General features: G+C 39.4%; 3 protein-coding genes across 3 annotated transcripts; all 3 read left to right on the top strand.

Annotated features, from left to right (window-relative positions):
• Positions 1–1,482: 1,482 nt before the first annotated feature.
• Positions 1,483–5,859, top strand: LOC113124272 (extracellular calcium-sensing receptor-like). Its single transcript, XM_026296877.1, has 8 exons — positions 1,483–1,631; positions 2,040–2,334; positions 2,445–2,734; positions 3,052–3,347; positions 4,088–4,293; positions 4,424–4,645; positions 4,751–4,874; positions 4,955–5,859. The coding sequence occupies exons 1-8, from the start codon at positions 1,525–1,527 to the stop codon at positions 5,857–5,859; spliced, it is 2,445 nt and encodes an 814-aa protein (XP_026152662.1). The 5' UTR covers positions 1,483–1,524.
• A 4,963-nt stretch (positions 5,860–10,822) lies between these two features.
• LOC113125042 (extracellular calcium-sensing receptor-like) lies at positions 10,823–14,617 on the top strand. Its single transcript, XM_026298308.1, has 8 exons — positions 10,823–10,929; positions 11,307–11,601; positions 11,700–11,989; positions 12,374–12,669; positions 12,843–13,048; positions 13,182–13,403; positions 13,509–13,632; positions 13,713–14,617. Exons 1-8 carry the CDS (start codon positions 10,823–10,825, stop codon positions 14,615–14,617), a joined length of 2,445 nt encoding a protein of 814 aa, XP_026154093.1.
• A 1,531-nt stretch (positions 14,618–16,148) lies between these two features.
• On the top strand, positions 16,149–22,191 carry LOC113134361 (extracellular calcium-sensing receptor-like). The gene is made up of 8 exons (XM_026313719.1): positions 16,149–16,255; positions 16,638–16,932; positions 17,038–17,327; positions 17,649–17,944; positions 20,335–20,540; positions 20,756–20,977; positions 21,083–21,206; positions 21,287–22,191. The coding sequence occupies exons 1-8, from the start codon at positions 16,149–16,151 to the stop codon at positions 22,189–22,191; spliced, it is 2,445 nt and encodes an 814-aa protein (XP_026169504.1).
• Positions 22,192–25,504: the final 3,313 nt, after the last annotated feature.

Here is a 25,504-nt window from a genome sequence, read left to right as displayed (position 1 = left end):
AGCTACGGCCTCAGACATCTTGGCCATGCTTCCTGGATTACTGCCAACACTTCCGTCTTCCATCATTAGAATGATTGTTCATATCGGAACTTGTGACACGTCACTCCACCAGTCTGAACTAACTAAAAAGGATTTTCTCTCTCTCCTCCACCTCCTAAGCAACTGTGGTAAGACTATTTTCATGTCTGGTCCCATCCCCACGTTTGGAAGAGGCTCTGGCCGCTTCAGCAGAATCCTCAGTCTCAACACCTGGCTCAAGTCTGTCTCCCTGTCCTACAATCTCCAATTCATCGACAACTTCAACCTCTTCTGGAACCGACCTGCCTTCTTTGCAGGAGATGGTCTGCATCCCAACCGCCTGGGCTCCCATATACTTTCCACCAACATTCAACATGCAGTTCACTGTACCCCACACGCTAACACTGGACAACCTGTCCATTCTGTCCCACAAGCCTGACTATCTGACTCCATACTACCAATCCCCTCCATCTGGTCATCCTCCCGACCTCAGCCAAGGAAACCTGGTATACGCCTGATCAACCACTCTGTTCTAGCTAACATCCCCAGACACATGGACTGTACACCTTTCCATAACACTCATTTTGGGCTACTTAACGTTCGCTCCCTCTCTCAAAAAGCATCCCTCATCTTTGACATTATTCTAAAACACAATCTCGACATCCTGTGCTTAACTGAAACCTGGCAGCAGCCCAACGATACGTAACCAATGTTCTCAATATTGGAAAAAAATTAAATATGGATTATTAAATTTATGAAGATACAATGTTATGATGTCACATTTATGTAAAGCTAACATTGCAGTTAAACTGCATTGAATTTGATATATATAAGACAATGAATATATCACACATACTATGACCAAGGTGTGGTCCTTAAAAAATATTACACTAGCATTCCCAGCTTTATATTCAGAATTTATTAATATGAACAGCCATAAACACAAAGTGAAGTCAATAAGAAATAAAATGGGAAATAATGACAATTAAAAATTGAATGTAATATCTCCTTTCATCAGTGCAGCATAGGCAGTATGAGCAAAACAGGATAGTACAAAACTAGGGAGATATCTGATGTTTACAACACTAAATTAGAAAAGGAGGAAAGAAACTCAGGTATTTTGTGAAAATTATAGATTATATTCAGCCCAACAAATTAAAACCCTTTGAGCTAAATGAAACAAACGAGATAAGGGCCCCCCCTGTCTGATGTAGGCTGAGGTACAGCAGAGAGTAAGAGACTTGTGTCAGAAAACCTTTATAAACCAGTGAAAACACACTTGTGCACAGATGCACCTGAGAGATGGAGATCTCCTTTCTCTTTATTGGTCTGAGAATAGCTCTGGGTTTGACTGGGTTGAACTCAGCTCTTACGTTGAATGGTTGTGGGGATGGTCTGAAACAAAGTGATGTGTGCACAGAGATTAGAGCTGCTGCTGGGGTCAGTGCTGAGGCTTCATCTGTGAAATGTAAACTGCAAGGTTCCAATCGTCTTCCTGACTTCTCAATGGATGGTGATTACGTTATTGGGGGTGTTTTCCCTATACACCTTTATGCACAAACAGTGGAGCATAACTACACCACAGTGCCTGAGCCACTGAAGTGCACAGGGAGGTTAGTAAGAGGAAAATATGGGGTTAAAAGGATGTGATATTGTGTGTGACAGAGATGTTTTCATTTGAACGATGTTATTACAACCTTCTTGCAAAGCCTCTTTTGTGTACTGTTGAATACTTTAAAAAACATTTCTTCTTTTTCACATTAAGGGTCAAATCAATATTAGCTCATGTCAATTACAGGCGTTAATAACAATATCAGCTTGGGCCCATATGATGAATTATTATCCTCCCTAACTGAAAAAATGGTTTGTTGTAGAGGTTTGCTGTGTCAGCTAACAAAAGCAGTACTGCAAGTGTAACTATGATTTGCAATTATCTTTCAATACATGTTTTCTATGAAAACTGTGAATTCTCCTTGTCACTTATCTTGCATTTCAAAAGTAACATGAGTATCTGTTTGCAGCATTAACGGCCATGGACTGCACTTCTCACGTGCAATGGTCTTTGCCATTGAGGAGATTAACAACAGTACAAAGCTGCTCCCAGGCATCAGGCTCGGTTATCAGATCTATGACTCATGTGCCTCAGTGCCCATGGCGGTGCATGTGGCATTTCAGCTTTCTAATGGTCTGGACCCTGAGTTTTATACCAGAGATAACTGCTCAAAATCTGGTACGGTGATGGCTGTTGTTGGTGAATCTGATTCCACACCATCCATCACCATTTCACGGATCATTGGGTCCTTTAATATTCCTCAAGTAAATATGTTATATTTTTGACAAACTATGCTTTAGTATAATATTGTATAATATACCCATACTGACTTTGTAATGTATCATTACAGAATTATACTGTATTTTATCTTCAGGTGAGTTACTTGGCCACTTGTGCATGCCTTTCTGATAAGCATCAGTACCCGAATTTCTTCAGAACAGTCCCCAGTGACCATTTCCAGGCTGCTGCTCTGGCCAAGCTGGTGAAACACTTTGGCTGGACTTGGATAGGTGCTGTCCGGTCAGATTCAGACTATGGAAATAATGGCATGGCATCTTTTCTGGAGGCAGCACACAAGGAGGGGATCTGTGTTGAATACTCTGAATCTTTCTATCGGACCAACCCACGTAGCAGGATCCAGAGAGTGGCTGATGTTATCCGCAGGTTTCTACATCTCTGATTTTGCTTGTGTTCTTGCCCTGCACACACACACACGCACACACACACACACACACACACACACACACACACAGAAATAGAATAGAAAAAAAAGCTATAGAATGGGGCAAAAGACAAGAAAATATAGAACATCTTTGTGGGAAATTATGTTCTCTTTGTTGCATTCATATAATAAAAACACTGAGACAATACTTCTGATTAATAAACTTTAAAATTGAAACTATACTTTGTGTTTATAATTGCAAGAGAAATTGATAAGTGCTAATATTGGTATAATAAAATGCAATATAATGTGTCTCCAGGTCAACGGCTATGGTTGTTGTTGCATTTGCCGCCTCTGGAGACTTGGTGATCCTGCTGGAAGAGCTGTTTCGTGAACCTTCCCCACCTCGTCAATGGATAGGCAGTGAGGCCTGGGTAACTGACTCAGACATGTCGAGTTTCACTTTCTGTGATGGAGCCATGGGATTTGGGATTCAGAAATCTGTCATCCCAGGTCTGAGAAACTTCCTGTTGGATCTGTCTCCTACTAAAGTGGCAGCCTCCCCAATTCTTACTGAATTCTGGGAGAGTGCATTCAACTGCAGACTGGAAAAAAGTGAGAAACTTACGTATTGTTTTATTTTGTTTTTTTTACATTAACATATGTCATAATCACAGCTGACGTTGATGTGGATCTGTTATTTTATTTGTTGAAAGTCTACATTGAGGTGGATGTGAAAAACCACTTATATAATGGTGTATGCAAAGTGTAATAGCACTCTACAGGCCACCAAGATAAAAATAATTATTAATATAATTTATCAGTTACTGTAGATGTTAATTTTCATTGATTATGCTAGTCTATCGAAAGAGATTGCTTTCAGATCATTTATACATTTTAATGTTAATGTGAGTCAACATGCATAGCAGAGCATAAATTTTACACGTGTTAAACCAATATAAATATATGAGTTTGTGCAAACGATGATCTGATCTGCTAAATTTACAAAAGCAAAACAAACAAAAATTGAAAAAAACCCAACAAAATAATGAATGGTAAAGTAAAATTATTGTCATTGTGGGTGGCATAGTAGTTACCATCTCACAGCAAGATGGTTACAGATTCAAATCTTGTTCGACCATTAGGTCATTCTACGTGCAGTTTGCATGTTTTACCCATGTGTATGGAGGTTTTCTCCACGCACCCCCTCGTCAGCCCTGCGATAGACTGGCAATCTGTGCAGGGAGTACCCTGAGTCTTGCCCATGTGTCGGTCCAGCCCACCTGCGAAAGATAAGCAGTAGAGAATGAATGTGTTGATAATTGTCAAAGCTAAAAATCTCTGTATGTTTGTAGGTGATGCCACAGACAAGAAAATGTGTGATGGAACCGAGGACATACAGAAACTCCAGAACCCGTACACTGACACATCTCAGCTCCGAATCACTAACATGGTGTACAAGGCTGTTTATGCAATAGCACATGCCATTCATAATGCAGTGTGTCAGGAGACTAATTCTACAACTCAGTGTGACAGAATCAGCAGGATAGAGCCCAAACAGGTCAGTTAAAGTGAATAAATGAAGAAGCCAATACCCTTCTTTAGCAATGATGTCACTTTTATGAAATTAAGAACTATTCTTATTTGTTTTTACACAGTTTGTTGCTATTCCTCACTCATTGTCCCCACAGGTTCTTAATCGTCTGAAGAAAGTAAACTTTTCCCAAAATGGTTATCCTGTGTCATTTGATGCCAATGGGGATCCTGTGGCCACATATGAGCTGGTTAACTGGCAGAAAAGTGAGAGTGGCAGCATTGTGTTGGTGACAGTAGGGCAATATGATGCATCACTGCCACTGGGCCAGGAGTTCCATATCAACAGGAACATCACCTGGGTGGAAGGCAGGACACAAGTGAGGAACATTGATATATTCAACATTGGTGAACTGAATCATATCAGCTGTTGAATCAAAACTTCATATCTGTGTGATTCTGTCATTGTGTATTGTGTCTGTCAGGTTCCTGTGTCAGTGTGCACTGACAGCTGTCCTAAAGGAACTCATAAAGTGCTGCAGAAAGGAAAACCCATCTGCTGTTATGATTGTGTACCATGTCCTGAGGGAGAGATTAGCAATGCTACAGGTAAAATCCATTGTTTTGTCATGTATATCACCACATCAATGATGGGACTGCTAAAGGTCCATTTTGATTTATATTTTCAGATTCCACTGATTGTTTCCCTTGTCCCAATGAGTTCTGGCCTAATGCAGAGAAAGACACATGTGTTTCCAAGCCTGTAGAGTTTCTTTCCTTCAGTGAGATCCTGGGAGTCATCCTGGCTACGTTCTCAGTTGGTGGTGCCTGTCTGGCCATTATAACAGCGACTATATTCTTTCAACACAGAACATCCCCGATTGTCAGGGCCAACAACTCTGAGCTGAGCTTCCTGCTGCTCTTCTCCCTGACTCTGTGTTTCTTATGTTCATTAACTTTCATTGGAGCACCCTCTGAGTGGTCCTGCATGCTGCGCCACACAGCGTTTGGGATCACCTTTGTCCTCTGTATCTCTTGTGTTCTGGGGAAAACTATGGTGGTGTTAATGGCCTTCAAAGCTACACTTCCAGGTAGTAATGTCATGAAATGGTTTGGTCCTCTACAGCAAAGAATGACTGTATTATCATTTACATTTATCCAAGTTTTAATATGTACTATTTGGTTGATTGTTAGCCCCCCTTTTCCAATGAAAAACTTCACCATATACAAAGAAAGAATCATCCTGGAGTGTGCGTTAGGCTCAGCTATTGGGTTCTGGGCTGTGCTCGGGTACATAGGCCTACTGGCTGTCTTTTGCTTTGTGTTAGCTGTGCTGGCCCGGAAACTGCCTGATAATTTTAATGAAGCCAAGTTTATCACCTTCAGCATGCTGATATTCTGTGCAGTCTGGATCACTTTTATCCCAGCATATGTCAGCTCTCCTGGGAAGTTTACTGTGGCTGTGGAGATATTTGCCATTCTGGCCTCCAGTTTTGGACTAATATTGTGTATATTTGCTCCAAAGTGTTTTATCATTTTGTTTAAGCCAGAGAAGAACACCAAGAAATATCTGATGAACAAAAATCAATCCTAGTACAGTTTCTGATGTTTGGAGATACTTAAGATGGCAACATACAGTACAATATAGAGCTTAAAATGTTCATCACACTCAACAAAGTTTTTACATACTAGTGTATACTTTATTCCTGACTTTGAAGGTGACATTTCAGTAGCAGTACAATTTATTATTTTATGAAATTATGAAAACAAAAAGATAGATTTGTTTCTTTCAAAAGCAATGCCAATAAAAACATGATAAGCACATTATGAAATTATGTCATTAAGAATTATCAATGCCACACCCTTAGACATAATGGAAAATATGATATAGAGTAGAGATGACAGTAAGATATTATTAGATATTAGATATCATATTATTAACTACACTGAACCTGAAGTTATTTATTTATTTAATATGTATTTGTACCTTTTCAGTTCTCGTGTAAATTTAAAAACACATTGGATTGGCATTTGTGTAATTATGTTAAACAACACCCTTGTCATGTATGAATTAACCCAGAGGGAGTATGTACAGGTTAAATAATAGTAGTCCAAGAATCAAACAATGAGAGCTCCACATTGCATAGCTTCATGAGCACCAAAAGAAAAAAAAACATGGCCCTTGCCTTCAAGACAGAATCTGAAAAAAAAATTATGAAATTAGTTTTCTAGGTTGAATTAAGTTTATCCCATCTCATTTAACTTGATCTCTTGAATTTATTTTATTTTTTTTACCTGTTTATTTAAATGCGACTTTCCACTTAAATCTGATGGATGGTTTACCTCTTTTGCTAGTTAGCTAGCTAAATTATGCAACCTCAGGGGGGCACAATCCAGTGTCTTCATGTTCAGGTAAATGCAGAAGGTTGTGTCAGAGAGCGCATCCGATATAAAATTTACGCCAAATCAAACATGCGAATCACAAATATGACTTCCATACCGATTCGGTGCAGCCCTGGTTAACGACCGCCACTGGTGCTGTTGGCTTACAGGGTGCCAGTGGAAATTGGACTACTGTTGGTCGAAGAAGGAGAGTAGGAAGCTGTGTTCGTAGGCAAAGAGAGAAGAAGAAGGACAGGAGTGTAGGACTTAGAGTAGCGACTTTGAATGTAGGGACTTTGTCAGGGAAAACTAGAGAGTTGATGATATGATGGAGAGAAGAAAGGTGGATATCTTGTGTGTGCAGGAGACCAGGTGGAAAGGTAGCAAGGCCTACAGATTAGGAGCAGGGTTCAAGCTGTTTTATCATGGTGTGGATGGAAAGAGGAATGGAGTAGGAGTTATCCTGAAGTAGGATTTTGCTAGGAATGTTCTGGAGGTGAAGAGAGTGTCAGATAGGGTGATGAGTCTGAAGCTGGAAGTTGAAGGTGTGATGTTGAATGTTGTCAGTGGTTATGCCCCACAGGTAGGATGTGAGTTAGAGAAGGAGAAATTCTGGAGGGAGATGGAGGTGATTCAGGGTATCTCTTTATAGCTAAGAAGAAGTGGGACACTGAGAGGACAGAAGAGAACAGACGTACGGTGAAGGTAGAGGTGGCAAAGGCCAAACATGATAGGTTGGTCACTAAGGAGGGAGAGGTGGATGGAGGGATGGAAATGTGTTGACAGGTGCCACAAGTGTGATGGAAAGATGGAAGGAATACTTGAAGAGTTGATGAATGAGGAAAATGTCAGAGAGCAGAGAGTAGAAGAGGTGACTGTTGTGGAGCAGGACGTAGCAAAGATCAGTAAAGATGAAGTGAGGAAGGCGTTGAAGAGGATGAAGAGTGGAAAGGCAGTTGGTCCTGATAACATACCTGTGGAGGTATGGAAGTGTTTAGGAGATGTGGCAGTAGAGTTTTTGACTGGGCTACTTAAGGTCTTGGAGAGTGAGAGGATGCCTGAGGAATGGAGAAGAAGTGTACTGGTGTTCAACTTTAAGAACAAGTGAGACGTGCAGAGTTGTGGAAACTACAGAGGAATAAAGCTGATGAGTCACACAATGAAGTTATGGGAAAGAGTAGTGGAGGCTAGGCTGAGGTCAGAAGTGAGCATTTGTGAGCAGAAGTATGGTTTCATGCCAAGAAAGAGTACCACAGATGCAATATTTGCTTTGAGAATGCTGATGGAGAAGTACAGAGAAGGCCAGAAGGAGCTGCATTGTGTCTTTGTAGATTTAGAAAAAGTGTATGACAGGGTGCTGAGAGAGGAGCTGTGGTTTTGTATGAGGAAGTCTGGAGTGGCAGAGAAGTATGTTCAAGTGGTGCAGGACATGTATGAGAGCTGTAAGACAGTGGTGAGGTGTGCTGTAGTGGTGACAGAGGAGTTCAAGGTGGAGGTGGGACTTCACCAAGGATCGACTTTGAGCCCCTTCTTGTTTGCTGTGGTGATGGACAGGCTGACAGATGAGGTTAGACAGGAATCTCTGTGGACCATGATGTTTGCAGATGACGTTGTCATCTGTAGTGAGAGCAGGGAGCAGGTGGAGGAAAATCTAGAGAGGTGGAGGTTTGCTCTGGAAAGGAGGGGAATGAAGGTTAGCCGCAGTAAAACAGAGTACATGTGTGTAAATGAGAGGGACTCAAGTAGAATGGTGAAATTACAGGGAGCAGAGGTGAAGAAGGTGGAGGATTTTAAGTACCTAGGGTCAACAGTCCAGAGTAACGAAGAGTGTGGAAAAGAAGTGAAGAGACGTGTGCAAGCAGGTTGGAACGGGTGGAGGAAAGTGTCAGGTGTGATGTGTGACAAAAGAGTGTCAGCAAGAATGAAAGGAAAGGTGGACAAGACAGTGGTGAGACCAGAAATGTTGTCTGGTTTAGAGACTGTGGCACTGAGAAGACGACAGGAGGCAGAGCTGGAGGTAGCAGAGCTGAAGATGTTGAGGTTCTCTCTGGGAGTGACGAGGATGGATAGGATCAGGAATGAGTACATCAGAGGGACAGCTCATGTTAGATGTTTTGGAGAAAAAGCCAGGGAAGACAGATTGAGATGGTTTGGACATGTTCAGAGGAGGAACAGTGAGGAGGTTCTTGGATGTAGTGAAGGAGGCCATGAGGATAGTTGGTGTGGGTGAGGAGGATACAGAGGATAGGGTTAAATGGAGGCAGATGATTTGCTGTGGTGACCCCTGACGGGAGCAGTCGAAAGGAAAAGAAGAAGCTAGTTAGTCAAATGTCCTTCCATATCTTTTTCGGTGAATTCTCAGTACAGTAATGTTTACTTACAGTGTGGTTAATGGTAACGTTAGCTTAGTCTCCCATTCTGTGGTGACTTTTTACTTCAGTTCAGAAGCCAATGTGACTGCTGCTGCTGCAAAAAGTCTCATTAAGGTGCTAATACCAAATATCCAGCAGCCTCAACACCAAAGTGTCTGATCATCAATCATAATGATCATGTGACTGCTGCTGTTCACTTGCTCCTGCAGACGTCTGCCAAAATGTAACATTAATAAGCTGGTTAAAAGCTAATGTTAACTTCATACCAGCTCAATTCTGTGTGGAAAAAACAGGATAGAGACAGACTTGCTGTTTCGGAGCTGCAGCTGATTTCATGCTGGCTGCAGTGATGCTAGGCAGGGAGGGTCGTCTATGCTGAGCCGTTTTATCATGTAAATGAACCACACTACTGTCTGTGAAGACATATTAGATATCCATAATGGCATTTCTCCTATTCACGTGTATTTTCACTACTCAGAATAGTAATTAGACATATCCACAATAACATTCTGTAGAAACTGTATTTAACTATGCTTGCAGAATAATAATTACAATAAACAGAGAGGCATAAGCTGTGGTGTTTGTTCGTCCATATGCAAATCATATGCAGAACATTTGGTAACCATGTCCATTAGCCCTGCCCCTCAGACCCCTCCCCTCCATGCCAAAACAGTGACAGAAACCAAAAACTTTGACATTGAAAGTCTTTGACATCAACTAAAAATTATTTTGTCATTGACAAAATAACTAACTAACTTTGGTAGTGAAAAAAAAATCGATAAAAACAGAAAAAATCAGTATTACTTATTTTTTCAATGCCAGTGTTTTTCTTTTCAGTGACAATTTTGTTTTCATTGTCACAGAGAAGGTGGGAAAGACCTGCATCTTTAACAACATAACAAAATATTATCACCTTTGATAATGACTTTCACATGTTGCAATAAAATAAAAGAACAATAGAGCAACAGAGCAGAACAAAAAGCAAAATAAAATAAAGTTGGAAAAAATTGAAAGCTTGTTGAAACTTATGTGATTTATATTTTTAATGTGTTTTTCATTGACATGTATATGCACTTTGTGATATAATACGGTTCCTTTTCTGAAATGATATCAAAACTGCACTGAATTTGCTATAAATTAGATATAATGAATACATCACACATACTACGACCCAGGTCTAATCCATCAGGTCTTTCCATAAAACACATAACACTAGCATTTCCAGCTTAATATTCAGCATTTGCTAATATGAACAGTCACAAATAGAACTAAGCCATATTTAATAAACTTTGAAATGGAGCTGAGTATAATGTGAGCTAAAGCCAAAAAAATAAATAAAATAAAATAAAATAAAAATGAGGACAGGAAAAACTTATTGAGAAACAATTAATGAAAAATAAAGGAAAAATAGAGACAGTCTGTGGGAATTATACATTACATTCAGCCCAAAAAAATGAAATATTTTGAGTTGATAAAGCGAAGTGGATAAGGGCACTCCCTGTTTGTTGTAGGCTGAGGTACAGCAGAGAGCAAGAAACCTTTGTCATAAAAGCTATATAAACAAGTGAAAACACACTTGTGCACAGATGCACCAGAGAGATGGAGATCTCTTTTCTCTTTATTGGTCTGAGATTAGCTCTGGGTTTGACTGGGTTGAACTCAGCTCTTACGTTGAATGGTTGTTGGGATGGTCTGAAACAAAGTGATGGATGCACAGAGATTAGAGCTGCTGCTGGGGTCAGTGCTGAGGCTTTATCTGAGAAATGTAGACTGCAAGGTACCACTCTTCCCTCTGCCTTCTCAATGGATGGTGATTACGTTATTGGAGGTGTTTTCTCTATACACTTTTATGGGCAAACAGTGGAGAATAAATACACCACAGTGCCTCAGCCACTGAAGTGCACAGGGAGGTTAGTAAAAAGAAAATATGAGGGACAGAAGGATGTGAAATGTTTTCATTTGAAGGATGTTGTTACAATCTTCTTTGCAAAATTTTTGTGTACTGTTGAATATCTTAGAAAATATTTTCTTCTTTTTCATTAAGGGGCAAATCAATATTATCTCTTATCAGTTATAGGTATTCATAACAATATTATGTTGGGCCCATATGATGAATTATTGTCAAATAAAAGTCTGTTGTAGAGATTTGCTGTATTGGCTAACAAAAGCAGTACTGCAGCTGTAATTATGAATTGCAGTTCTCTTTCATCATGTTTTCTGAGACTATTATAAATTCTTCTTCTCACTTATCCTGCATTTCAACAGTAACATGAATATCTTTATGCAGCATTGATGGCCGTGAACTGCGCTTTTCACGTGCAATGGTCTTTGCCATTGAGGAGATTAACAACAGTACAAAGCTGCTCCCAGACATCAGGCTCGGTTATCAGATCTATGACTCATGTGCCTCAGTGCCCATGGCGGTGCATGTGGCATTTCCACTTTCTAATGGCCTGGACCCTGAATTTTATACCAGAGATAACTGCTCAAAATCTGGTACGGTGATGGCTGTTGTTGGTACATCTGGGTCCACATCATCCATCACCATTTCACGCATCATTGCGTCCTTTAATATTCCTCAAGTAAATATGTTACATTTTTGACAAATTATGCTTTTAACTATACCCATGCTGACTTTATAATGTATTGTTACAGAATTATCCTGTATTGTTTCCTTCAGGTGAGTTACTCTGCCACTTGTGCATGCCTATCTGATAAGCGTCAGTACCCGAGTTTCTTCAGAACAGTCCCCAGTGACCATTTCCAGGCTGCTGCTCTGGCCAAGCTGGTGAAACACTTTGGCTGGACTTGGATAGGTGCTGTCCGGTCAGATTCAGACTATGGAAATAATGGCATGGCATCTTTTCTGTACGCAGCACAAAAAGAGGGGATCTGTGTTGAATACTCTGAATCTTTCTATCGGACCAACCCACGTAGCAGGATCCAGAGAGTGGCTGATGTTATCCGCAGGTTTCTACATCTCTGATTGTGCTTGTGTTCTGTGTGTTGTCAATGCATTTTGTGCACATGAACCCTATAATCAAACAATGAGACCTGCAGGACATAATGTATTTATAATGTAATGTATTTATAAAGACACATTTATTTGTCAATAATTTTGAAATGTATTTACCCCATAAATATCCTCACTAAGAAAAAAGCAATGGAAAATATCTTCTTTGTTTTCAATTGGATAATAAATACAAAAATTAATTATATAACAGCATTTTTTAAATGAACCCAGAAGATGGTTCAGTATAGGGTCTTTGATTGTGTTTTTCCATGCATTTTAATGAAAATGTTATATGGTTCAAACATATTTGTATAATACTTTGCACTTTAATGTGTCTCCAGGTCAACAGCTATGGTTGTTGTGGCATTTGCAGCCCCTGCAGATATGATGATCCTGTTGGAGGAGCTGTCCCGGAAACCTTCCCCACCTCGTCAGTGGATAGGCAGTGAGGACTGGATCACCCATCCAGACATATTACGTTTCACCCTCTGTGATGGAGCCATCGGATTTGGGATTCAGAAATCTGTCATCCCAGGCCTGAGAAACTTCCTGCTGGATCTGTCTCCCACTACAGTGGCAGCCTCCTCAATTCTTACACAGTTCTGGGAGAGTGCATTCAACTGCAGACTGGAAAAAAGTGAGAAAGTAAAATCAATTACAAATACTAATCTAACAATATAGATATATTAGTTAGAATAAGCCATTTTTTGAGGGTTTAAATACTCAGAAAATGAATAAATGCAAAGAATAATAATGTAATATAATTGTCAAAGATAAAAATCTCCTGCTTTTGATTTCATATGTTTGTAGGTGCTGTCACAGACAAGAATGTGTGTGATGGAACCGAGGACATACAGAAACTCCAGAGCTCGTACACTGACACATCTCAGCTCCGAATCACTAACATGGTGTACAAGGCTGTTTATGCAATAGCACATGCCATTCATAATGCAGTGTGTCAGGAGACTAATTCTACAACTCAGTGTGACAGAATCAGCAGCATAGAGCCCAAACAGGTCAGTTAAAGTGAATAAATGAAGAAGCCAATACCCTTCTTTAACAATGATGTCACTTTTATGAAATTAAGAACTATTCTTATTTATTTATTTTACACAGTGTGTTGCTATTCTTCACTCATTGTTCTCACAGGTTCTTACTCATTTGAAGAAAGTAAACTTTTCCCAAAATGGTTATCCTGTGTCATTTGATGCCAATGGGGATCCTGTGGCCACATATGAGCTGGTTAACTGGCAGAAAAGTGAGAGTGGCAGCATTGTGTTGGTGACAGTAGGGCAATATGATGCATCACTGCCACTGGGCCAGGAGTTCCATATCAACAGGAACATCATCTGGGTGGAAGGCAGGACACAAGTGAGGAACAGTGATATATTCAACATTGGTGAACTGAATCATATCAGCTGTTGAATCAAAACTGCATATCTGTGTGATTCTGTCATTGTGTATTGTGTCTGTCAGGTTCCTGTGTCAGTGTGCACTGACAGCTGTCCTAAAGGAACTCATAAAGTGCTGCAGAAAGGAAAACCCATCTGCTGTTATGATTGTGTACCATGTCCTGAGGGAGAGATTAGCAATGCTACAGGTAAAATCCATTGTTTTCTCATGTATATCACCACATCAATGATGTGACTGCTAAAGGTCCTTTTTGATTTATATTTTCAGATTCCACTGATTGTTTCCCTTGTCCCAATGAGTTCTGGCCTAACATAGAGAAAGACACATGTTTTCCCAAGCCTGTAGAGTTTCTTTCCTTCAGTGAGATCCTGGGAGTCATCCTGGCTACGTTCTCAGTTGGTGGTGCCTGTCTGGCCATTATAACAGCGACTATATTCTTTCAACACAGAACATCCCCGATTGTCAGGGCCAACAACTCTGAGCTGAGCTTCCTGCTGCTCTTCTCCCTGACTCTGTGTTTCTTATGTTCATTAACTTTCATTGGAGCACCCTCTGAGTGGTCCTGCATGCTGCGCCACACAGCGTTTGGGATCACCTTTGTCCTCTGTATCTCTTGTGTTCTGGGGAAAACTATGGTGGTGTTAATGGCCTTCAAAGCTACACTTCCAGGTAGTAATGTCATGAAATGGTTTGGTCCTCTACAGCAAAGAATGACTGTAATATTATTTACATTTATCCAAGTTTTAATATGTACTGTTTGGTTGCTTGTTAGTCCCCCTTTTCCAATGAAAAACTTCACCATATACAAAGAAAGAATCATCCTGGAGTGTGCGTTAGGCTCAGCTATTGGGTTCTGGGCTGTGCTCGGGTACATAGGCCTGCTGGCTGTCTTTTGCTTTGTGTTAGCTGTGCTGGCCCGGAAACTGCCTGATAATTTTAATGAAGCCAAGTTTATCACCTTCAGCATGCTGATATTCTGTGCAGTATGGATCACTTTTATCCCAGCATATGTCAGCTCTCCTGGGAAGTTTACTGTGGCTGTGGAGATATTTGCCATTCTGGCCTCCAGTTTTGGACTAATATTGTGTATATTTGCTCCAAAGTGTTTCATCATTTTGTTTAAGCCAGAGAAGAACACCAAGAAACATCTGATGAACAAAAATCAATCCTAGTACTGAGGCTTTGCACATTTAATTTAATGATCAAAGTTTCCTTGTGTTATTATCTTGTTTTGCAATTTTGTGACTATGCTGTTAATGTGTCTTTTCAATTCAGACTTACATTTTCATTATGTGGTGAAAAATAGAATAAAATAAACAAACGATAGACAAACTTGTCTTACAGTCAAGTTGGATAGGTGCTGACTGGAAAATTTCTCTTTTGTAGTAGAAACAAAGTTGGAGTATGATGTACTGCAGTTAGCCAAGGCATAAATTACACAAGTATGCAGGTGCTTCAAACTTTGATTAATTTCCTGTATAAGGGCATTATTATTGTCAGCTGAACATCCCAACTTAACACAAGCACTAGTTGCATTCTGATCATCGCAGCCATAGGTGCTGTAGCATGAAACAATAATAAAAAAAAACAAATAATTAAGAAACAATTAATAATTAAAACTGAAAAATGTACAATCTTCTCAATTTTTGTTGTACATTTTTTGCCAAATTTTTATTTTTTTTTTTCAGAAACAATCTTTGTTTTTAACACATTGTGCTAGTTCAGTGACGTTTTACTGGTCTGGCAGATGTCTGTTGGAGTGTCAAAGTTATAATACATCTTAATGTTAGGTAGCCAAAACACTGCCAGAAATCGAAAAGTTAAAAAAAAACCAAAAACATTAGCACTGAATAACACTGAAAAAACTGAAAATCTGAAGATTGGCATTGAAAAAATTTGTAATTATTTTTAATAATAAACTTTTCAATGCCAAAGTTTTTCTTTTCAGCGCAAATGTTTTAATATCATTGCACTTAAACTGCATTGAATTTGTTATATATCAGACATAATGAATACATCACACATAGTCTGACCCAGGTGTGGTCTTTAAAACACATTACACTAGTTTTCTCAGTTTAACATTCAGCATTTGATAATATGAACAGCCACAATTACAACTAAAAGGAAGTCAGTATGAAATAAAAATGGTGTTTACAAAAGTAAATTTACAAAACAGAAAAAAGGGACAGTTTATAGAAGTTACACATTACATTTAGCCCAACTAACATTCACTTATGGATTATCTATACCCGCTTATTCCTAATAACGGGGATTCGCTGGAGCCTAACCCAGTTCTCTCTGGGTACAAGACAGAGGTACACCCTGCACAGATCACCACTCCATCAAGACAAACTAACATACTTTGAGTTGATAAAGCAAACTGGGTAACGGCCCCCCTCTGTCTGATGTAGGCTGAGGTACAACAGAGAGCAAGAAACTTTTGTCATAAAAGCTTTATAAACCAGTGAAATCACACTTGTGCACAGATGCACCTGAGAGATGGAGATCGCTTTTCTCTTTATTGGTCTGACATTAGCTCTGGGTTTAAATGGGTTGAACTCAGCTCTTACGTTGAATGGTTGTGGGGATGGTCTGAAACAAAGTGATGGGTGCACAGAGATTAGAGCTGATGCTGGGGTCAGTGCTGAGGCTTTATCTGTGAAATGTAGACTGCAAGGTACCACTCTTCTTCCAGCCTTCTCAATGGATGGTGACTATATTATTGGGGGTGTTATCGCTATACACCTTTATGCACAAACAGTGGAGCATAACTACACCACAGTGCCTCAGCCACTGAAGTGCACAGGGAGGTTAGTAAGATAAAAAAATGCTTGATAAAATGTGATATTGTGTGCGATGAACATGTTTTCATTTGTAGTATGTAGTTACAATCATCTTGCAGTTGTTCCGTACTATAGAGTATTTAAAAAAAATAATTTCATTTGCACAATATTAGCTCTTATCAGTTATATGTATTGATAACAATATCAGGTTGGGCCCATATGATGTTTTTTTGTCTTAACTAAAAATAAAGGTCTGTTGTAGAGATTTGCTACATTGGCTCACAAAAGCAGTACTTCAACTGTAACTAAGAATTGCAATTTTCTCTCAATTTATGTTTTCTGACAAAATTGTGAAATTATCTTATCACTTATCCTGCATTTCAACAGTAACATGAGTATCTGTGTGCAGCATTAACGCACGTGACCTGCGTTTTTCACGTGCAATGGTCTTTGCCATTGAGGAGATTAACAACAGTACAAAGCTGCTCCCAGGCATCAGGCTCGGTTATCAGATCTATGACTCATGTGCCTCAGTGTCCATGGCGGTGAATGTGGCATTTCAGCTTTCTAATGGTCAGGACCCTGAGTTTTATACCAGTGACAACTGCTCAAAATCTGGTATGGTGATGGCTGTTGTTGCTGAATCTGGGTCCACACCATCTATCAGCATTTCACGCATCATTGGGTCATTTAATATTCCTCAAGTAAATATGTTACATTTTTAACAAAATATCTTTTAAAATTCATTTATGCTGTTCATTTACTGTGCAACTATAGGATTATACTGTATTATTTATTGTTTCCTTCAGGTGAGTCACTTTGCCACTTGTGCATGCCTATCCAATAAGCGTCAGTACCCGAATTTCTTCAGAACAATTCCCAGTGACCATTTCCAGGCTGCTGCTCTGGCCAAGCTGGTGAAACACTTTGGATGGACTTGGATTGGTGCTGTCCGGTCAGATTCAGACTATGGAAATAATGGCATGGCGTCTTTTCTGGAGGCAGCACACAAAGAGGGGATCTGTGTTGAATACTCTGAATCTTTCTATCGGACCAACCCACGTAGCAGGATCAAGAGAGTGGCTGATGTTATCCGCAGGTTTCTACATCTCTGATTGTGCTTGTGTTCTGTGTGTTGTCAATGCATTTCTGTGCACACAAACTTGGAATATTTAGTACAAGCTCAGAATGGGGTCTTGTGGGTATCATAATACGGAATGTGGCAATGTAGCTTTTAAATCATTTTATTGGCCTTATATAATGAAGCAGACTTAAACCAAAATTACTCATTCAGGTCACGAAAAATAAATTAATAATGAAATAAAGGTGCCTTTTGTGTTTGACAATAATATTGATGTGTATTTTAAAACAGATGTGCCTTTATATTTGTATAATATCATGTACTGTAATGTGTCTCCAGGTCAACATCTATGGTTGTTGTTGCTTTTGCATCCCCTGGAGACATGATGATCCTGTTGGAGGAGCTGTCCCGTAAACCTTCCCCACCTCGTCAGTGGATAGGCAGTGAGTCCTGGGTAACTCAGACAGACATGTTGAGTTTCACGTTCTGTGATGGAGCCATAGGATTTGGGATTCAGAAATCTGTCATCCCAGGTCTGAGAAATTTCCTGCTGGATCTCTCTCCCACTAAAGTGGCAGCTTCCCCAATTCTTACTGAGTTCTGGGAGAGTGCATTCAACTGCAGACTGGAAAAAAGTGAGAAAGTCACCTGATTTTTAAAAAAAAAATAATATTAGTGATAGTTACAGCTAGCTACTTGTGGTAGATTTGTTTTATTCAATGCACACATATACAGTGGGTACGGAAAGTATTCAGACCCCTTTAAATTTTTCACTCTTTGTGTCATTGCAGCCATTTGCCAAAATCAAAAAAGTTCATTTTATTTCTCATTAATGTACACTCAGCACCCCATCTTGACAGAAAAAAACAGAAATGTAGAAATTTTTGCAAATTTATTAAAAAAGAAAAACTGAAATATCACATGGTCATAAGTATTCAGACCCTGTGCTCAGTATTGAGTAGAAGCACCCTTTGGAGCTAGTACAGCCATGAGTCTTCTTGGGAATGATGCAACAAGTTTTTCACACCTGGATTTGGGGATCCTCTGCTGTTCTTCCTTGCAGATCCTCTCCAGTTCTGTCAGGTTGGATGGTGAACGCTGGTGGACAGCCATTTTCAGGTCTCTCCAGAGATGCTCAATTGGGTTTAGGTCAGGGCTCTGGCTGGGCCAGTCAAGAACAGTCACAGAGTTGTTCCGAAGCCACTCCTTTGTTATTTTAGCAGTGTGCTTAGGGTCATTGTCCTGTTGAAAGGTGAACCTTTGGCCCAGTCTGTGGTCCTGAGCACTCTGGAAGAGGTTTTCTTCCAGGATATCTCTGTACTTGGCCGCATTCATCTTTCCTTCAATTGCAACCAGTCGTCCTGTCCCTGCAGCTGAAAAACACCCCCACAACATGATGCTCCCACCACCATGTTTCACTGTAGGGATTGTATTGGGCAGGTGATGAGCAGTGCCTGGTTTTCTCCACACATACTGCTTAGAATTAACGCCAAAAAGTTCAATCTTGGTCTCATCAGACCAGAGAATCTTATTTCTCATGGTCTGGGAGTCCTTCATGTGTTTTTTGGCAAACTCTATGCAGGCTTTCATGTGTCTTGCAATGAAGAGAGGCTTCCGTCGGGCCACTCTGCCATAAAGCCCCGACTGGTGGAGAGCTGCAGTGATAGTTGACTGTGTGGAACTTTCTCCCATCTCCCTACTGCATCTCTGGAGCTCAGCCACAGTGATCTTTGGGTTCTTCTTTACCTCTCTCACCAAGGCTGTTCTCCCACGATTGCTCAGTTTGGCTGGACGGCCAGGTCTAGGAAGAGTTCTGGTCGTTCCAAACTTATTCCATTTGAGGATTATGGAGGCCACTGTGCTCTTAGGAACCTTGAGTGCTGCAGAAATTCTTTTGTAACCTTGGCCAGATCTGTGCCTTGCCACAATTCTGTCTCTGAGCTCCTTGGGCAGTTCCTTCGACCTCATGATTCTCATTTGCTCTGACATGCACTGTGAGCTGTAAGGTCTTATATAGACAGGTGTGTGCCTTTCCTAATCAAGTCCAATCAGTTTAATTAAACACAGCTGGACTCCAATGAAGGAGCAGAACCATCTCAAGGAGGATCAGAAGAAATGGACAGCATGTGAGTTAAATATGAGTGTCACTGCAAAGGGTCTGAATACTTATGACCATGTGATATTTCAGTTTTTCTTTTTTAATAAATTTGCAAAAATTTCTACATTTCTGTTTTTTTCTGTCAAGATGGGGTGCTGAGTGTACATTAATGAGAAATAAAATGAACTTTTTTGATTTTGGCAAATGGCTGCAATGACACAAAGAGTGAAAAATTTAAAGGGGTCTGAATACTTTTCGTACCCACTGTAGCTTTCTGTGTTAAAAGTTTGAGACCAAACACCAGTTATTTATTGAACTGCACTGAATTTCCTTTGAGATCAATAAAGTATCTATTTATCTGTCTATCTATCCAGAACAAAGACATGAAGCAAACATATGGTTTATCTGAGCCAGAAATCTCAGAGGTTTTTTATTGATCTTTCTGTGTGAACTGCGTGGTACAGTCTTGGAGATGATTTTCTGTTAAAGAGGATAAAGTGTTTTTTAAAAAAAAGCCCTGATCAAATGCACATATACATATATAAACAGTGAATAAACCACAGATAAATATAGCCTTTTGCTGGCTTATAACAGTTGTAGTATATTTACAGTAGGTCTGTTACACTGACAGGCATTTCATATCACTTCTTTATTTTATACATATTCAAACAGGTCAAGTCAGTTGGCAATTAAAGAAAAAGTTGCTTGACATTTATTTGACATATGACTGTCTGATGACTCACTCAATCTCTGTTCATATATGTAAAAGTACAAAGGCCAGATTCAAATGCTCAAAATGATAATGCATTAGCACAATATAGATATAATAGTTAGTGCAAGGTATATTTTGATGGTTAAGTCATATAAGTAATGTAATATAATTGACTGGAATAAAAATCTCCTGTTTCTATCTCCATATGTTTGTAGGTGCTGCCACAGACAAGAAAGTGTGTGATGGAAGCGAGGACATACAGAAACTCCAGAGCCCGTACACTGACACATCTCAGCTCCGAATCACTAACATGGTGTACAAGGCTGTTTATGCAATTGCACATGCCATTCATAATGCAGTGTGTCAGGAGACTAATTCTACAACTCAGTGTGACAGAATCAGCAGGATAGAGCCCAAACAGGTCAGTTAAAACCAATAAATGTACAGTCCAAAGCCTATCTTTAGGAAAAATGCACTTGTTATGAAATTAACATTTTATTCATTCATTACATGAAGGTTATCTTTGTCACATTTCATTTTGCCATGTAAGATATGATGGTGCTTGATCATTAACGGCTATGAAGTTAATTACTTCAATTTAACATGATTTCTTTATGTGCCCCATTGTCCTCACAGGTTCTTACTCATCTGAAGAAAGTACACTTCTCCCAAAATGGTTATCCTGTGTCATTTGATGCCAATGGGGATCCTGTGGCCACATATGAGCTGGTTAACTGGCAGAAAAGTGAGAGCGGCAGCATTGTGTTGGTGACAGTAGGGCAATATGATGCATCACTGCCACTGGGCCAGGAGTTCCATATCAACAGGAACATCACCTGGGTGGAAGGCAGGACACAAGTGAGGAACATTGATATATTCAACATTGGTGAACTGAATCATATCAGCTGTTGAATCAAAACTGCATATCTGTGTGATTCTGTCATTGTGTATTGTGTCTGTCAGGTTCCTGTGTCAGTGTGCACTGACAGCTGTCCCAAAGGAACTCATAAAGTGCTGCAGAAAGGAAAACCCATCTGCTGTTATGATTGTGTACCATGTCCTGAGGGAGAGATTAGCAATGCTACAGGTAAAATCCAGTGTTTTCTCATGTATATCACCACATCAATGATGTGACTGCTAAAGGTCCTTTTTGATTTATATTTTCAGATTCCACTGATTGTTTCCCTTGTCCCAATGAGTTCTGGTCTAATGCAGAGAAAGACACATGTGTTCCCAAGCCTGTAGAGTTTCTTTCCTTCAGTGAGATCCTGGGAGTCATCCTGGCTACGTTCTCAGTTGGTGGTGCCTGTCTGGCCATTATAACAGCGACTATATTCTTTCAACACAGAACATCCCCGATTGTCAGGGCCAACAACTCTGAGCTGAGCTTCCTGCTGCTCTTCTCCCTGACTCTGTGTTTCTTATGTTCATTAACTTTCATTGGAGCACCCTCTGAGTGGTCCTGCATGCTGCGCCACACAGCGTTTGGGATCACCTTTGTCCTCTGTATCTCTTGTGTTCTGGGGAAAACTATGGTGGTGTTAATGGCCTTCAAAGCTACACTTCCAGGTAGTAATGTCATGAAATGGTTTGGTCCTCTACAGCAAAGAATGACTGTAATATTATTTACATTTATCCAAGTTTTAATATGTACTGTTTGGTTGATTGTTAGCCCCCCTTTTCCAATGAAAAACTTCACCATATACAAAGAAAGAATCATCCTGGAGTGTGCGTTAGGCTCAGCTTTGGGGTTCTGGGCTGTGCTCGGGTACATAGGCCTGCTGGCTGTCTTTTGCTTTGTGTTAGCTGTGCTGGCCCGGAAACTGCCTGATAATTTTAATGAAGCCAAGTTTATCACCTTCAGCATGCTGATATTCTGTGCAGTCTGGATCACTTTTATCCCAGCATATGTCAGCTCTCCTGGGAAGTTCACTGTGGCTGTGGAGATATTTGCCATTCTGGCCTCCAGTTTTGGACTAATATTGTGTATATTTGCTCCAAAGTGTTTCATCATTTTGTTTAAGCCAGAGAAGAACACCAAGAAACATCTGATGAACAAAAATCAATTCTAGTACTGAGGCTTTGCACATTTAATTTAATGATCAAAGATTCCTTGTGTTATTATCTTGTTTTGCAATTTTGTGACTATGCTGTTAATGTGTCATTTCAATTCAGACTTACATTCTCATTATGTGGTGAAAAATAGAATAAAATAAACAAACGATAGACAAACTTGTCTTACAGTCAAGTTGGATAGGTGCTGACTGGAAAATTTCTCTTTTGTAGTAGAAACAAAGTTGGAGTATGATGTACTGCAGTTAGCCAAGGCATAAATTACACAAGTATGCAGGTGCTTCAAACTATGATTGATTTCCTGTATAAGGGCATTATTATTGTCAGCTGAACATCCCAACTTAACACAAACACTAGTTGCATTCTGATCATCACAGCCATCTGGTGGTATAGCATGAAACAATAAAAAAAACAAATAATTAAGAAACAATTAATAATTAAAACTGAAAAATGTACAATCTTCTCAATTTTTGTTGTACATCTTTTGCCAAAGTTATTTTTTTTTTCAGAAACAATCTCAGATTTTTCAGTTTTTTTAAGTCAAAATTTTTTTAGACATTTTTTTTTTGAAGTTATACTTTTCTATCAGTGCTTTGAGGTTAAGGCGGTGAGTGACCAGGTTACTCCCTGTTCTGCACATAATTTGCATATTAAGAAACGAACAACATGGCTCTTTGACTAGGAGAGATGCCATTACAGACAACAAAAATTGATTTGGTAACACCTTTGTCATCTGTATCTCATTAACGAATAATTATTATTTTTCATATTCATCCAAGTTTTAGCATGTCCTAGCAACCCAATGCATGATTATTATTAAGATTTTACTTCATTTAATATTCTTACAATCAAAGACTGAAAAATCAATTGACCTCTCTGTGGACTCACCTGCCGATCTTAAAATAGGACAAGAACATGTGTGCTTCAAAGAGAGACATCCTGATGTGAAATTATATTACACAGCAGGAGACTGGCATTAACACTGTTTTGATAAACATTCTATGCGAGGGGATCAAGAGCCTCTGAACCTTGAGAGACCATACACTCATGTAATCATCTGTCTTTGCACCAAACACTTTGTAAGCATGACAGAAAGCAGGAACCTCAAGAAGAATTCCTCTCTGTCTGTGTCAAAGTGTCACACAAATAAAAGCCAGAGAGGAACACCAATTATCAAAATACATAATGAAATGAGCCAGGAAACAGATGAGCCTTCATATGGAAGCTCCCCATTTAGATTGCCCAGTAATGTGACCCTATAAAGGGGAGTTAGCAGACCATGCCATCATAAATCTTCTAAGCCCCATGACAAGATCGCTAAAATATGGCCTCAGTGTGGGTGCGAGAGTGCAGGCAAGTCTAAAGGGTCATCAGGTGGGCACCCTCCCAATAATGGTGTGTGGTTGAGATGGGCCAATAATCACAGAGAAGGCTCAACAGTGTGTTCCACCATCCCCATTTCATTAGTTTGTTTTTTTAAATTCTTCCATTGAACCACAATTCAAAAGCAATACTTTTGCCAACTACTTCATACAAGTATGTAAAAGTGAACATAGTGTGTGTGCATATGAACCAGTGGAGGTGATCAAGCTCAGTCTAAAATGGACACTGTCACCAGATGAAGTGCAAATTTTTGAGTCAAAGTTAATTCAGTTAGAAAGGTTTATGGAGCCAGAACAGTGCCAGTCAAAGTCTGGCACTGAAAAATAAACTTTGGCAACGAAAAATAACACTTGACCCTGAAAACATAATCGAAACTGAAAAATATATATATATGGGCAATACTGAAAATAATTACAATATTTGCAGTTTTTGTTTGTTTTCTTTTTTAATGCCAAGGTTATTTTTTTTAAAGACAGTCTTCTGATTGTCAGTTGATGTTCGTCTTTAAGTGTCACAGATTTTTTTTTTTTTATAGTTCACTTTACTGTTACTGTTTTGGCGTGGAGGGGAGGGTTCTCTGGACGTCCACACAATTTTCCAGACTGACAACTCTCATTTGCTCACGGCAAATGTTTTCCATGAGCAAGTAAGTCTGTCTCTCTCCTGTTGTAGTTTTCCACACAGAATTGCGCTGGTTCAAAAATTGTTTTTAACACATTGTGCTAGTTCAGTGACGTTTTACTGGTCTGGCAGATGTCTGTTGGAGTGTCAAAGTTATCATACATCTTAATGTTAAAAACATTAGCACTGAAAAACACTGAAAAAACTGAAAATCTGAAGATTGGCATTGAAAATAAAATAAATAACTTGAAACAACAAAACACTGGAAAAAAATGTACCTCAACAAAACCTAAGAAATTTGTAATTATTTTTAATAATAATTAACTTTTCAATGCCAAAGTTTTTCTTTTCAGCGCAAATGTTTTAATGCCAGTGTTTTATTTTTCAGGTCAAATTTTGATTTCTTTCACTGTATGTGTAATTCATTGACTTGCATTTGCATTTTGGGACACAAGAAGGTTCCATTTATGTAACGATATCATTGCACTTAAACTGCATTGAATTTGATATATATCAGACATAATGAATACATCACACATAGTCTGACCCAGGTGTGGTCTTTAAAACACATTACACTAGTTTTCTCAGCTTAACATTCAGAATTTGATAATATGAACAGCCACAATTACAACTAAAAAGAAAACAATATGAAATAAAAAATGGAAATGGGAGCAGCACATGCAGTGTTAAGACTGTAATGTGAGCTAAAACCAAGCAAAACTTAGGACAGGGCAAAAATAGGGACAAATCTAGTGTTTACAAAGTAAATTTACAAAAGAGAAAAAAGGAACAGTTTATAGAAGTTACACATTAAATTCAGCCCAACTAACATTCACTTATGGATTATCTATACCCCCTTATTCCTAATTATGGGGATTTGCTGGAGCCAAACCCAGCTCTCTCTGGGTACAAGGCAGAGGTACACCCTGCACAGATCACCACTCCATCAAGACAAACTAATATGCTTTGAGTTAATAAAGCAAATTGGATAAGGCCCCCCCCCCCGTCTGATGTAGGCTGAGGTACAACAGAGAGCAAGAAACTTTTGTCACAAAAGCTATATAAACCAGTGAAAACACACTTGTGCACAGACACAACTGAGAGATGGAGATCTCTTTTCTCTTTATTGGTCTGACATTAGCTCTTGGTTTAAATGGGTTGAACTCAGCTCTTACGTTGAATGGTTGTGGGGATGGTCTGAAACAAAGTGATGGGTGCACAGAGATTAGAGCTGCTGCTGGGGTCAGTGCTGAGGCTTTATATGTGAAATGTAAACTGCAAGGTACCACTCTTCGTCCTGCCTTCTCA

Source organism: Mastacembelus armatus, chromosome 13, assembly GCF_900324485.2.
Source record: "Mastacembelus armatus chromosome 13, fMasArm1.2, whole genome shotgun sequence".
In the NCBI taxonomy this organism is placed as follows: Eukaryota; Metazoa; Chordata; class Actinopteri; order Synbranchiformes; family Mastacembelidae; genus Mastacembelus; species Mastacembelus armatus.
This window is presented reverse-complemented; position numbering and strand designations above follow the sequence as displayed.